Here is a 13,527-nt window from a genome sequence, read left to right on the forward strand (position 1 = left end):
AATTTCCTTAATTCTAGGGGCAACACAGTAACATTCCTACCAGCGGCTTCTTAAGTATTTTCATAATACTGGCAAGGCTATTCAATTACAAAAGGAGTACTAAGCGTTTTCCTGACTAGAGTCAAAATATAAAATGTCTATTTATATGTTCCATACTTAGTAAAGTATTTACCTTTTAATTTCCATTATTTAAAAAGAGGAAAAATCTTTAAAGGTTCGCATTTATAATGAAGTCTATCACAGATTAGAAAAAGTTCTTCGGTGATGCTGTGAACAAATCCCATCACAATTAAAAATTCTGAAAAAAAATGTTATTAACTTACAGTTCAAAATTAAATGGAAACCCAGAATAGCCAACACAACGCTGAAGAAGAACAAAGTTGCAGACTGACACTACCGGACTCCAACACTGATGGTAAAGCTACAGTAATCAAAACACTGTGACATGGGCTAAAGAATAGCCAAACAGATCAATGAAAAAGAACAGAGCCCAGAAATAAGCCCACACAAGTACAGCCAACTGATCTTCGACAAGGGAGGAAAGATAATAAAATGGAGCAAAGACAGTCTTTTCAACAAATGCTGCTGGAACACTGACAACTACATGCAAAAAAAACAAATCTAGACGCAGACTTTACACCCTTCCAAAATTTAACTCAAAATGGATCACAGACCTAAGTGTAAAATACAAAACCATAAAACTCCTAGAAGATAACACAGGTGAAAATCTACATGACCTTAGGTATGGTGATGCCTTTTTAGATACAACACCAAAGGCACGATCCATGAAAGAAATAATTGATAAGTTGTGCTTCATTAAAATTAAAAAACTTCTGCTCTGCAAAAGATGCTATGGAGAGAATGAGAAGACAAGCCACAGACTGAGAGAAAGTTTTGCAAAAGACATATCTGACAAAAGACTTCTATCCAAAATATACAAAGAACTCTTAAAACCCAACAATAAGAAAATGAACAATCTGATCTGAAAATGAGCAAAAAATCTGGACACCTCACCAAAGACAGACAGACGGCAAACAAGCATATGAAAAGATGCTCAACATCATATGTCATTAGGGAAACACACGTTGAAACGACGAGATACCACTACACACCTCTCTTAGAAAGGCCAAAATCCAAAATACACCAAATGCTATTGAGGCTGTGGAGCAAGAAGAACTCTCATTCACTGTTGGTGGTAATGTAAAATGGTACAGCTACTTTGGAACACAGTTTAGTAGTTTCTTACAAAAATAAACATCCTCTTACCACATGATCCAGCTATCACACTCCTTGATATTCCCCCAAAAGAGCTGAAAACTTATGTCCAGGCAAAACCTGTACACAAATGTTTATAGTAGCTTTATTCATAACTGCCAAAACTTAACAGCAACCAAGATTTCCTTCAGTAAGCAAATGGATAAACTAGTACATCTGGACAGTGGAACATTATTCAATGCTAAAAAGAATAAGCTATCAAGCCTTGGAAAGACATGGAGAAACCTCAAATACCTATTGTAAAAGCAGCCAACCTGAAAAGGCTACATACTGTATGATTCCAACTATATGACATTCTGGAAAAGGCAGAACTACAGAGACAGTAAAAAGATCAGTAGTCACCAGGGGTTAAGGAGAAAAAAGAATGAATATGCTGAGCACAGTCATTTTTCACTGAAGTGAAATTATTCTGTATGACACTATAATGGTGGATATACGCCATTATAATTTGTCCAAACCCACAGAATGTACAACACCAAGAGTGAACCCTAATGTAAACCATGGACTTTAGGTGATATTGACATGCCAACGTAGGCTCATCGACTGAAACAGATGTACCACTCTGGTGTGGGATGTTGATAATAGAGGAAGCTGTGAGTGTGCGGGGGCAGGTGTATGAGAACTCTCTCCTTTCCGCTCAGTTTTGCTCTGAATCCAAAACTGCTCTAAAAAATAAAGTCTATTTTTAAAAAATTTAATGGAGAAAACATTTAAATATTTACTGAACATTTTATAACACAGCATACACAAATAGATTTTACAGACTCCACAGCTACATTCCCTCGCCCGTAATATACATTCATACACCACATAATGTTTCAGTCAACGATGGACACATATACGATGGTGGTTCCATAAGATTAGTACAATATAGCCTATGTGTGTAGTAGGCTATACCATTTAGGTTTGTGTAAGCATATTCCATGATGTTTGCACAACAACGAATCGCCTAACGACGCATTTCTCAGAATTTATCCCCGTTGTTAAGCAACGCATGACTGTAGTATATATCTTCTGTAACATAAAAGTTGGAAATAGATGTCCATGGTGGTAACATCTACCTAATTACACTGAATTATCCTGTTCTTTTACAAAGAAGGTACAAACATTGGTGGCTATACAGGATATTTCTTTCTTTCAGGATTTTCTGTGAAATGCTGTCAAAAGTTTCTCTAGTTAGCATTTTTGGATCATCAGGCATTCACTACAAATAAATTTCATGAGGCAATCTAGAACAGAGGTTGGCAAATTATAGCCTGAAAGCCAAATGCAGTTGTTGCCCGCTTTTGTAAATAAAGTTTTAACGGAACAACATAATTGATCATATACTGTCAATGGCTGCTTTCACGCTACAACAGCAGGGTTGAGTAGCTGCAACACAGAATATAAGGCCCACAAAGCCTAAAATATTTACTATCTGGACCTTTACAGAAAAAGTTTCCTAGCTTCTGACGAAGATAATAAATGTAAGATAATTTTACCAGTGTCAAGCATTTACTAATCACTAGGAAAGGAAAGCCACTAATATTATACAATCTAATTATGTCTTTTTTCCTTAAAAATTATTCTTAAAACTAAGGACATTCTCTTGAGATTAGTTAGAAAACTGATTTTAAAACTATTTCTTCAAAAGGGGCAAAATGCATCAAGGATGCTCAGTAGGCAGTGTTCCATGCTCTCAAGTCTAATTCATCTTTGAATTTTGTTTTATATATTTTATATATAAATTTTATATATATATATATATACATATATATATATTTGTTTTGTTTTATATATTGGGGCCCCAAACAATATTTAGTTTGAAAAAATAGGATTCCACTGCTCTTAAAATGAATTTAAATAGCAAAGGACCAGAAAATATCTCATTTTACATGTCATAAAAGGCTTACAACATAGGGGAAAAAAAATCAAAATAAAATAGAGCTCCAAAGAACCATGTACAATTGGACAATGATTAAGTTGTATGGAAGCAATTGTTCTCCTTCCACATTTTCTTTAACAATCTGGACTGGAGCATTTTGGACAATGGAATTTACAAGAAAAACTGCTTAATTTTTAAACACCATAAAGCAAAAAACATATATATTTCAAATGATACTACTTTGTGAAAACAGGAAGAATAATATAACACAAAATTTTTACATTATGTGAAAAAATACAAATTAAAACTTTTGAGGTGGGAGAAAAGGATTTTAAAAAAAATTTTTTAAAAACCCAGAAATGTAAAGGATGAAATCCTTCTCTATTTAATAAAAATGGCAAACAAAAGAGCATGACCTATCAATATCAGGATGATAATATTATCTATGAATATTTTACGATGTATACAGTTACCCATTGGGCTACAAAAATTAAGAAACAAAACCTCTGAGTCATTATCTTAAAATTCAAGAAAAATTAACCATTTTAATCACTAAGCAACCTCTGAAAATAGGCTAAAATAAAGCGTACCTGGTGTCCAGCCTTTACTTGCTTCAAAACACTTTCATAGCATACTTCATCCATGTTATTCAATTGTTGCACCTTAAAGTTTTAAAAACATAAAAATATCAAATGAAACAATTATAAACTTTCTAACCACAAACAAAACTTTGTAAATTAACAATGCATCTTTTTTTTTACTTTCTGACTAGCTAGAATGCAGAAACAACAAAAGCAACACAAATATAACAATCCAATAAGGAACAAACACAATGTAATTAAAAAGTACAAATAAAATATATTATACAATACTTTCAGAGTACTAACTTTCAATGAGTGCCAAGTTTTTTAAAGACGGTAATTTTAAGGATAATATACTAGTTATAGATATTTTAGAATAATTTTTCAAGTTGTTTTCTCTGCTTCCTCAGAGAAGCCCACTCTTCAGACTGTTTTTCTTCTATTTCATTCTATAAACTATAGAGCTTTCCTGTTAAATTCTCAACATCACCGGAATACTACCAGTAGGATGTCATGGTATATAAAGCTGAAATCTAACGAAACACAGTATTTCTGCAACGTATATGGAGAGGGGCAGACATTTTTCTACAGAAACATATTTCAGATTAATTGGAAATTTAACATCAAATTCATGAACTAAGAAGCAGTCTCATTTTCCCAATTAATCATGAGAAAGATTCCAAGCAAAAATGGCAAGGTGGTTAATCCAAAGGAGTAGACATGTGACAGCCTGGATCTCTCTACTTAACAGTTATTAAGAGTTTAGAGGGAATGAAAATGCCACATACATCTAAAATGACTATGATTTAGATCTGTTCGGTTATAATAAGGTAAACGCCTTAATATTCTGGAACCTCTATGATTTACACCGACTAAGTAGGATGAAACAATCACAAGATAATTTACTCCCCATTAACGATTCAAAAAACAACTCCTCCAAATAAAACTGCCACAAATCTTTTCAGCGTATTTTGGGTTGAGTTCTGGCCAAGTCCATTATTTCAAATTAGACATGTCATGTACATCATTTTCCCAGGTTCTTTCATAACAACTGAATCACATCATGAGTTTCTGAATGAAACTCTGAGAAACCTACAAGGATTTCTTTTTATAAGAAATGACAAAGTAACGACTGGTTAGAAAATATATTAAAAGATACCCTGGGGAAATGCTTAACAGTTACCAACTGTATATTTTGGCTGAGTATAAAAATAATACATTTTAGTAAGACAAAAATCTGTATTTATAACTTATATATACAATTACTTTACTACCTACACTATGTAAGATATGTAAAAGTGGGGATTTAAAATTTGCCAATTTTTGCCAAATTTCTAAACCTTTCAAAACAATTATGATGGTTCATCATCTAATACCATTCCTTTTATGATTATAATGCTAATATACCATGTTTGAATTTAATTAGTTTTAAGTGATTGACCAATTTGTATGAAAAAATTAAAAGAAAACAAGGTTTAAGATGGCTGGCAAGCATCTGAAAAAATTTTCTTCTCTATGTCTTCTGTGATAACCATCTGCTATCATTTAAATTATAAAGCTGAAAGACCAATCTAAAGCTATAAACAGCTCTACACCTGCCCTAATGATACATTAAAATAAAAATAATCAAATATATATATTAATACATGACTGAATAAAAACAAGCAGCAAGTCATATTGAAAAGCACTTGAAACAATTAATGAAGGCAAAATATGCAGATGATAACTATGGCCATATCAGGAATTACCCTTTCGTGCACAGGTCTGAAATGGCTCCCTCCAATTCTAAAGATAGCTTACTTTCATGTAACACAGAGAAGCATATTAACTGTTGTAGCGACAGTCGCTTCTGCTATTTTTCGACTGAGTATTTTATTTATAATAATGAATGGTTAAAATGGCCCTATTTTACTAATAAAATTGTTTTTAGACCAGAAGTAACGTAATTTATTAAAGATCAAGATTGACATAGTAACACATGATTCCATCTTGTTTTCTTTGATTAAGAGATCATATGGCCTGTGAATGTCCTCCTAAAGCTATTACTTCAAGAGGAAAAAAAAATGTCATTAAACAGAACAATAAATGTATAAATGTTACACAAAGTATTCCTTCATAATATTATAAAAGTCTAAAATAAGCACCCAAATAGTATATATGGTACATGGTAATATTATTTAAGGAATCAGATAAACTTTCTAAAGCATTATAAAGAATTTCAGAAATGCCACATATATATAATTAATATGGTAATTATAAAGAGTCATAAGTTAAACAGAACACCTCTCAATAATTGCTACCCTAAAATTATTTTTCAATTGCATATATTATTTATTTTAGGTGAATAATATATCAAAATATATATTACTGGTTTACTGAGAGCCTTTTATTATTCACATTGGTCTTCAATCATACCAAAATAACTTTCTGAAACTTATATTCTTATATATAACTTGTATTCTTAGCTGAGAATACAAAACATACATTAATAATAACAATGAAACTATTACAAGCAACTTTTTGGAGGAGGAATTACTCTACTACATACAGTAAGAAAGTGAGCTTGATCTTGTCTAGGCTGTTATATTTGCAAAGCTAGTGAAATGGTCTTCTGCAGTCTCTAATCCCAAACAAGTATTAAACAATACATCAACAAAAATATTTTTAGAAAACAGAAGAATAATTATTAAAATGAGTATTTACCTTATTTGCACTTTTAACCCCCAGAAATGTCTGTCCAAGAGGAACTGGTCGAAAACGGCCATCAAAGTAGAAAAGTCCAATGCAGGGATTAACGTGTAAAAACGTAGCAACATCGAGGTAGTTAGGTAAGGTTGCAGAGAGTCCAAGAATCCTTATCATACTCTGTGTGGATTCAACCTATAGGGGTTATTTTAGTTAATGAATGAGGTAGATTCAACCCATATGGACTTTTCCTAAGTTTAAAATAAATATTAGTAAATATAAAGTATGAATCATTCACAAGAAAACAAGATCCCCAAAGAAATACAGAATAAAAACATATAGTCTAAAAGACAGATAATATGAAAGGAAACTGGCCTACACCTGGTATCTGGGATGATATAAAATAATTAAAAATGTAATTTTATTAGATTTCCTGAACTGGAAAATCCCATTAGTTAAATGTTTTCTTCTTTTTTTTTTTTTCCTAAAAATGTAATAAGGTAAGTGACATGGCTTAGGTTTTAGTGTAAGTTTTACCGATTTATAATTTCAGGTGTTAAAAATACATGCTATTTATTGTGAAGTTCAATAATTTCAAATTCACTTCAAACACAAAAACACAAAAGTCTAAAATAATTAAGTTATACACTTCTAGTGTTTTACAAATTTAAATTTAACATGATACAACTGTATGACACAAACATTTGAAACTATGTATAAATATATTTACTGAAAAATTATTTACAGGGAACTAAAATTTTTCAAAATTCTTGAGGACCCGTTTATAAACTGAGTATCTTCCTTTCCTTACTATAGACTGCTTACTTAATCTATAATTCCTTACCTCTCACAAAGTATTCCTTTTACTACATCACAGTAACATACAATTGGAGCAGATCAGTAAAATGGATGAATTCTTAAGAACTAAAACACAACTAACTATTCCATCATCACAAGGAAAAAGTTTTCCAGACTGTTAGACAAGTTATCATTAAGCACTTTAGATTCAGATAATTTCATATTTATAACAAAACAGCAGTATAAGGGAGAGTTTGATTGTACAGAACAATAGCCAAAACTTGAGAAAAAATTACAAATCACTCACAAAATGTATTAAGCCACATTATTTGTGTTCACTGGTACAGTTTAATGTTCTAATTTTGTTTCTAAACACTGCTGATATCATTGATTAATTTGTTCACCAATCACTTATTAAGCTCTTAATGTCAGGCCCAGTGCCAGTAGAGCAGAGACTTAGAGTCCATACATAATAATCACAGAAAACACTGTGATGTGTCCTATTAGTAGTAGCACCTTCTAAAAACCGTGCGAACAATGAAGAGAGGGCACTAACGAAAAGTGGGTGAGGCAGGGCAGGCATGCTGAGGTGACGGCTCTTGGCGTTCCAAGCTCAGAGAACAGCAGAGGGGCAGGTAGGCCAAAAAGAGTGGTGAGTTTAGGGTACGCCATTTAGCAAGACTAGCGGTATGAATCGGAAAAGGGAGGTGACAGAAGACGTGGTGAGAAATGTAGAAATGACCATGAGATCTCTCATGCCAAGGAACTCCTTACTGCTCACGAGCATTCAACAGTATCTAATTCTCAATAATGTTTTCAGGTCTAATTCTGTGATGACAGTTTCCAGTATTCTCATCTTTTTAAGTTTCTAAATATTTTGTAAAAGTTATCTCTAATTTTGTTTATTCATAGGTTTTCTATTTATTTGTGATTAGACTTGTTAGAAGTTTATTTTACTTAGCTTTTTTTAAAAATACAGAATTTGAAATATGATGTACAGCCGAAAAAAATTAAAATTAAAAAAAATAAATAAAAAATAAAAATAAAAATATTACTAATTCTACTGTTTTCCTATTTTGTATTTGATTTTATGTTTTCAACTTTATTTTTTCCATTGTTTTCTTTAGAACATTCTGTTTAAGATTATCTAACATTCAAAATTTAATGATTAACTTATTTTAGTCCCTCCCTTCCTGTTTCCTTTTAGAGTATAATTCTTACCCTAAACTATAACTAGCTTTCATTATTTCCAAAAAGAGTGTTGTCCCTGCCTCCTTCCCTCCCTGCCTTCTGTGATGACTTACTGACGGCTAAGTGGCAGGAGATTCTTCTTTCCTTTTAAGTGGGTGGTTTATAAATCCTCATTTTACAAATAGAAAAGTGTAAAATGTATGTATACATGTGTGTATACATATATGTGTATATACATCTATATCTACATATACATATATATGTGTGTGTGTATCTATATATACAGTTTTGTTCATCATATAGAACTTATTTTTAAATTCCTGTTGTATTCAATAAAGACAATGGTCTTTTCAATTTCTGCTTTGAGAAAATGTACCATGGAGACCTGAGATGAACATAATTTATCTACTTGTAGGTTATACAATTCTATATGCTTTACCATTTTACCACATTAATTATATTATTCAAATTCTCTACATTAGCAATACAGGAAGTTTGCATTTGCCAAAAGAAAGTATCATTTTAATCACACACAAACTTCTCATTTTAAATTAGGATGCAAAATGTTGCTATAGGGAATAATTTATATGATCAGCATGCTACAGTCCAGGCCCTCTCACACCTAAGCCCTAGTACAGGTGGCATTCTGCAGCCCCACGTCCCCGTGTCTGTGTTTTCATATCCCATCTGCTTTCACATTTTGTAGTAGTTGTTGTTGTTATTGTTGTTGTTTTAGGAAGATTAGCCCTGAGCTAACTGCTGCCAATCCTCCTCTTTTTGCTGAGGAAGACTGGCCCTGAGCTAACATCCATGCCCATCTTCCTCTACTTTATATGTGGGATGCCTGCCACAGTATGGCTTGCCAAGTGGTGCCATGTCCGCACCCGGGATCCAAACTGGTGAACCCCGGGCCACTGAGGCAGAACGTGTGAACTTAACCACTGTGCCACCAGGCCGGCCCCTGCTTTTATATTTTCATATACTAGGCTTCCAGGTAAAAGTCTGATTTTAAAGAGGGTTTCTTACCTGGAAAAAAGTTTGAAAACTTCTGACGTGATTTTTAAAAGTATACATGACTTGGAATGAATTTGGCAAGTTAATTAACCTAAGACTAAACTCCCTTATGAGAGAATGCATATAAAAAGATTTCCAATCTTTAATAAAAGGCTACACAATATTATTACTTTTTTAAATCTAAGAATGTTTAAGTCATTCTCACCTTCTTGCTACCATAAGTAAAATGAGGGGATTCACGGAAAGACACCTGGGTAAGTATTTTAATTCTCTCTTCAGTTTTTTTATGTCCCTCTTATGTATATCTAATTTTAGTCAAAACATGCCTGTACCATGTGGGTATCCTCAAGTTACTGTACCTAAGAGAGCAGTGTGCAATGCTGGATTTCTCCCTGGATACTGCAATACAGCACATACGCAGGTGGGGCAAGTCCAAATGTCTGGGCACACTCCCTGGCAAAAGTGTTGCTCACAGGCACGAGCAGAACATGTGGCCCTGGAACTTCCAAACTCATTTGTAAGTAGGACAAAAATAAATCTACTTACTCATATTTTGGGTTATATCTGGGCCTATTTGAGGAATAAATAAAACACTACCTATGAGATATACATATACAGCTCCTTAGATGATTCTTAACACCTGTTTAAAAGAATGAAAACTACAACTTGTAAATTAATCTTCCTTTCAAATAAAGGTATCTGTATGGACCTAAAAATAAACAAATGAACAAACCCCTCAAAAAACAACTGAGATTATTATGTACTAAGCCAATATAAACATTTGTCCAGCAAAGTTACAGACTAGTTGAAGAAACAGATCCATTTGCTCCATAAAATTTAGAATTCAATGGATTCCATAAAAGATTATATAAATTAGCTAAGTTTATAGAAGAAAAATGAAAAAAATGAGAAAATAAATAAGTGAATTTTCAAAATACGCTTTTGCTTTTAACAGAAAAGGTTTTACCTTTAGGTGATATTATCTAGAAAATAATTCAATAAGACTTTGAAACTACATGTTGTTAATTTATTGTTCATCCATTGACTGTTAGTGAGTACTTCATAAAACTGCTTTCACAAAGTCAGGAAAGAAAAAAGGGACAAAGTATCTTCTGATTTGATACTCATTATTACTAGAAAGGATTCAAGAAAAACACAAGATAAATCACGACAGGTAGTCAGGAAAGTGAGAAAACAAAATTTATTCTTTCTTACGAAGAAGGAAAAATAACATTTAAAAATTTTAAAAGGGTAACATTTTAAGTAAAGTCATAGAAGATTTTGTCAATCATTCTACTAATCAGTCAACAGATATTAATTGTGTACCTAAATGCACTTTTGGGGGCACTGTGAAATAAAAACAAAACAGTGACTTTATATTCAAGGAGCTGACATTTTAGTGGGGGAGAGACAATCATAAATTCATAAACAAACTAGGTAATTTCAGGTATCAATATCAATAAGGGCTGTGAGTAAAGTAAAGAACGGTAATTGCAAAGGGGTTAACATGGGAGAGGATCATGAGCGAACGGCTTTCTATAGCAGGGGTTAATAGCGAGAGCAAAGACTGTAAGATTGGAATAAGCTGAGCAGAAAGAAGATGAATGAGAGAGAGTGGAAACAGATGTATTTAGACGTCAATTTGAGAGTCCTAGTATGTAAGACTGTAGGCTAGAATTCACAAGCTTGTTTCAGGAGATACATAATAGACCTCTGTACCCACAATAATTAAAAATACACATGGGAATTTACATTAAATAGTTCTTAATGTACATTAAGAACTTTGTAACAATTAAATGTATTATTAGGTCACAAAAAACTCAGTAAATTCCATAAACTATAAATAATATGGGCCATATTTTCTGATTACAATGTAATATACCTAGAACGATAAAACCAAGGGATAGCCAAAAACATCTATTCACTGAGTAATTAAAATAAAGCATTATGATCCCATGATGCTGCAATCAACAACTTCATAGCAGTTTTCTGAGGAAGCTGTTGATAGTTTGTTCAGTCTAGAAGACTCGATGGATATAAGCAAAGTAGTCTAACATGAGTAATATGAATACTGCCAGAATCGTCCATCCACCAACACTGGCTGAGGACCTAACCTTTATGAAATGGGGACACAGTTCCAAATAAGACACTGATTCATACATAACAGAGAATATTTGCAGAAGCATAAAGAGGGAGGATTGAAAAATGATAGAGATGGATGAAAATTAAAGTACAAATACATATACAACATTGTACCATGAATTTACTTTCACTAAAGAAATCTTACGGATATCAGCAAAAACCCCAACCCAACCCAACCAAAACCAAGGAACCCTAAATAAGGGGAAATGATAACCATACCTATTCAATAAATCTCCTTTACATGTTGTGATTATAATTCTTTATAGTGATTAGAGTGATGATTTTAGTTATAGGTTTATATTATATATAATTTTTATATATTTAATTTTATATAGTTAAATAGTTCTGCTTACTACCAGCGATGATTTCAAAGGAAATAAAAGTGATTTTTGGCTTTAAAATCATTATTGACAACACAAAAGTTATTGAATATATTTTTAAAGTCGTTTCATGTTGATACATGATACCCTGCAAACGCCAGAGATATTTTTCAGCTAAAAATCCATTTTAAAACAACCATAATTTTTTTAATCTAAAAATATAATTCTATCATTCTCAATATAGATAAGCCTGTATGAGAAATACTTTCTTTTATATAAGGAGAACTTGGAACTTTATGTCCTAAGCCAAACCTTGAAGCTCTATATACTATACATATTCATCTAAAAATGATTAACTGTTGACAACTATAAAAAAATATTTTGCAGCTTCCTCTTTATCATTAGCCCAAAAACTAGGCAGTAAATTTTTATGACTTTTCTCTCACACAAACCTAACTTCAGACAAAGTCTCCCTACACACTGAAAATAAACTAAGAAGACAACTAACATTAGTTGATTGTTGTTAAATACAACAGATTTGGCCTTTGTTGCACTTTTCTCTTGTCCAAATTTTTCTCAATCATGCCAAGTGTGTTGTGAATTTAGTCCTTAAAACCAACATGCAATTTCAGAACCTGAACAGAATCTACACTGCGGTAGAATAGATCCCTACGGTGCTTCTAGGTTAGTTGTGAATGTTGAAGTGCTGTGTGAAACACTGCCATCTACTGGGAACATCTGGTAATCACAAGGAACAAATAAAAACAGGAACTTCGCTTTTTTACTAAAAATAGTTACGAGCATTGCACTAGTACACTGGAAATATGAGAAGAATTACATAGACCCTTCTGTCAAGGAGATTAAACTGTAGTAAAGGATACAGAGTAAGACAGGATTAACTGTAGCAAGTTATGAAATTATAAGGAAGACTGTGATAAGCACTAAAAATATGCAAAGAAAGGGAATAGAGAAGGAATGCAGAAAAGATGTAATTCCTCTGAGTGGTGAACCAGGAAACACTTCACAGAAGAAGTGATATTTGGTAGATTCAAAAGGACAGAAGGTTTTCAACAGACGGATGTGTGGGGTGATAAAGATATATCATTTTGTATTTATAACCCTTAATATCTCATAACCAAGAATACACTCCAACTTAAGATCAGTTTCATCTCTGAACAAGGGTCAATGGTAGTGGAAAGGAAGTGGGGAAGGAACAAATAGTTTTGTGTGGCTGGAGCCTATCGTAGCTAAGGAATACGGAGAAGTTAAAATTAGACGAATAGATCAGGCTTCAATAGTTTTTAATGTCCAGCGAAAGAATTTGAACATTTTTCTTAAGATAGCAAACAGCAAATCATCAAAGGTTTTTGAGCACAGTAGTGACAAACTATATAATTGGAATTTGTATTATGGAGATGGCAATGTGTAGGACGGATTAACATTTTCTATATTCACATATTATATATCTACATTACATGCAATACAGTATATATTCCTCTATATGATATATTTATATAATTTATATAATTATATATAATAAACAAACCTATAATATAGTATATAATATAGTTAAATAGCTTATATTTATAAACTATATACAGAAAATTATACTATTATACATTTATAATCTACAAAAAATTTATAAATTTATGATTGC

General features: G+C 32.3%; 1 protein-coding gene across 1 annotated transcript in view; it reads right to left on the reverse strand.

Annotated features, from left to right (window-relative positions):
- Positions 1-13,527, reverse strand: part of ASCC3 (activating signal cointegrator 1 complex subunit 3) — a 320,801-nt gene that overhangs the window by 177,670 nt on the left and 129,604 nt on the right. The window contains exons 12-13 of the mRNA XM_008516619.2: positions 6,424-6,600; positions 3,730-3,801 (exon numbers count right to left, since the gene is read on the reverse strand). Of these exons, the coding sequence (XP_008514841.1) occupies positions 3,730-3,801; positions 6,424-6,600 (249 nt within the window). The remainder of the gene's footprint in view (positions 1-3,729; positions 3,802-6,423; positions 6,601-13,527) is intronic.

This window comes from Equus przewalskii, chromosome 9, assembly GCF_037783145.1.
Source record: "Equus przewalskii isolate Varuska chromosome 9, EquPr2, whole genome shotgun sequence".
Lineage (NCBI taxonomy): Eukaryota > Metazoa > Chordata > Mammalia > Perissodactyla > Equidae > Equus > Equus przewalskii.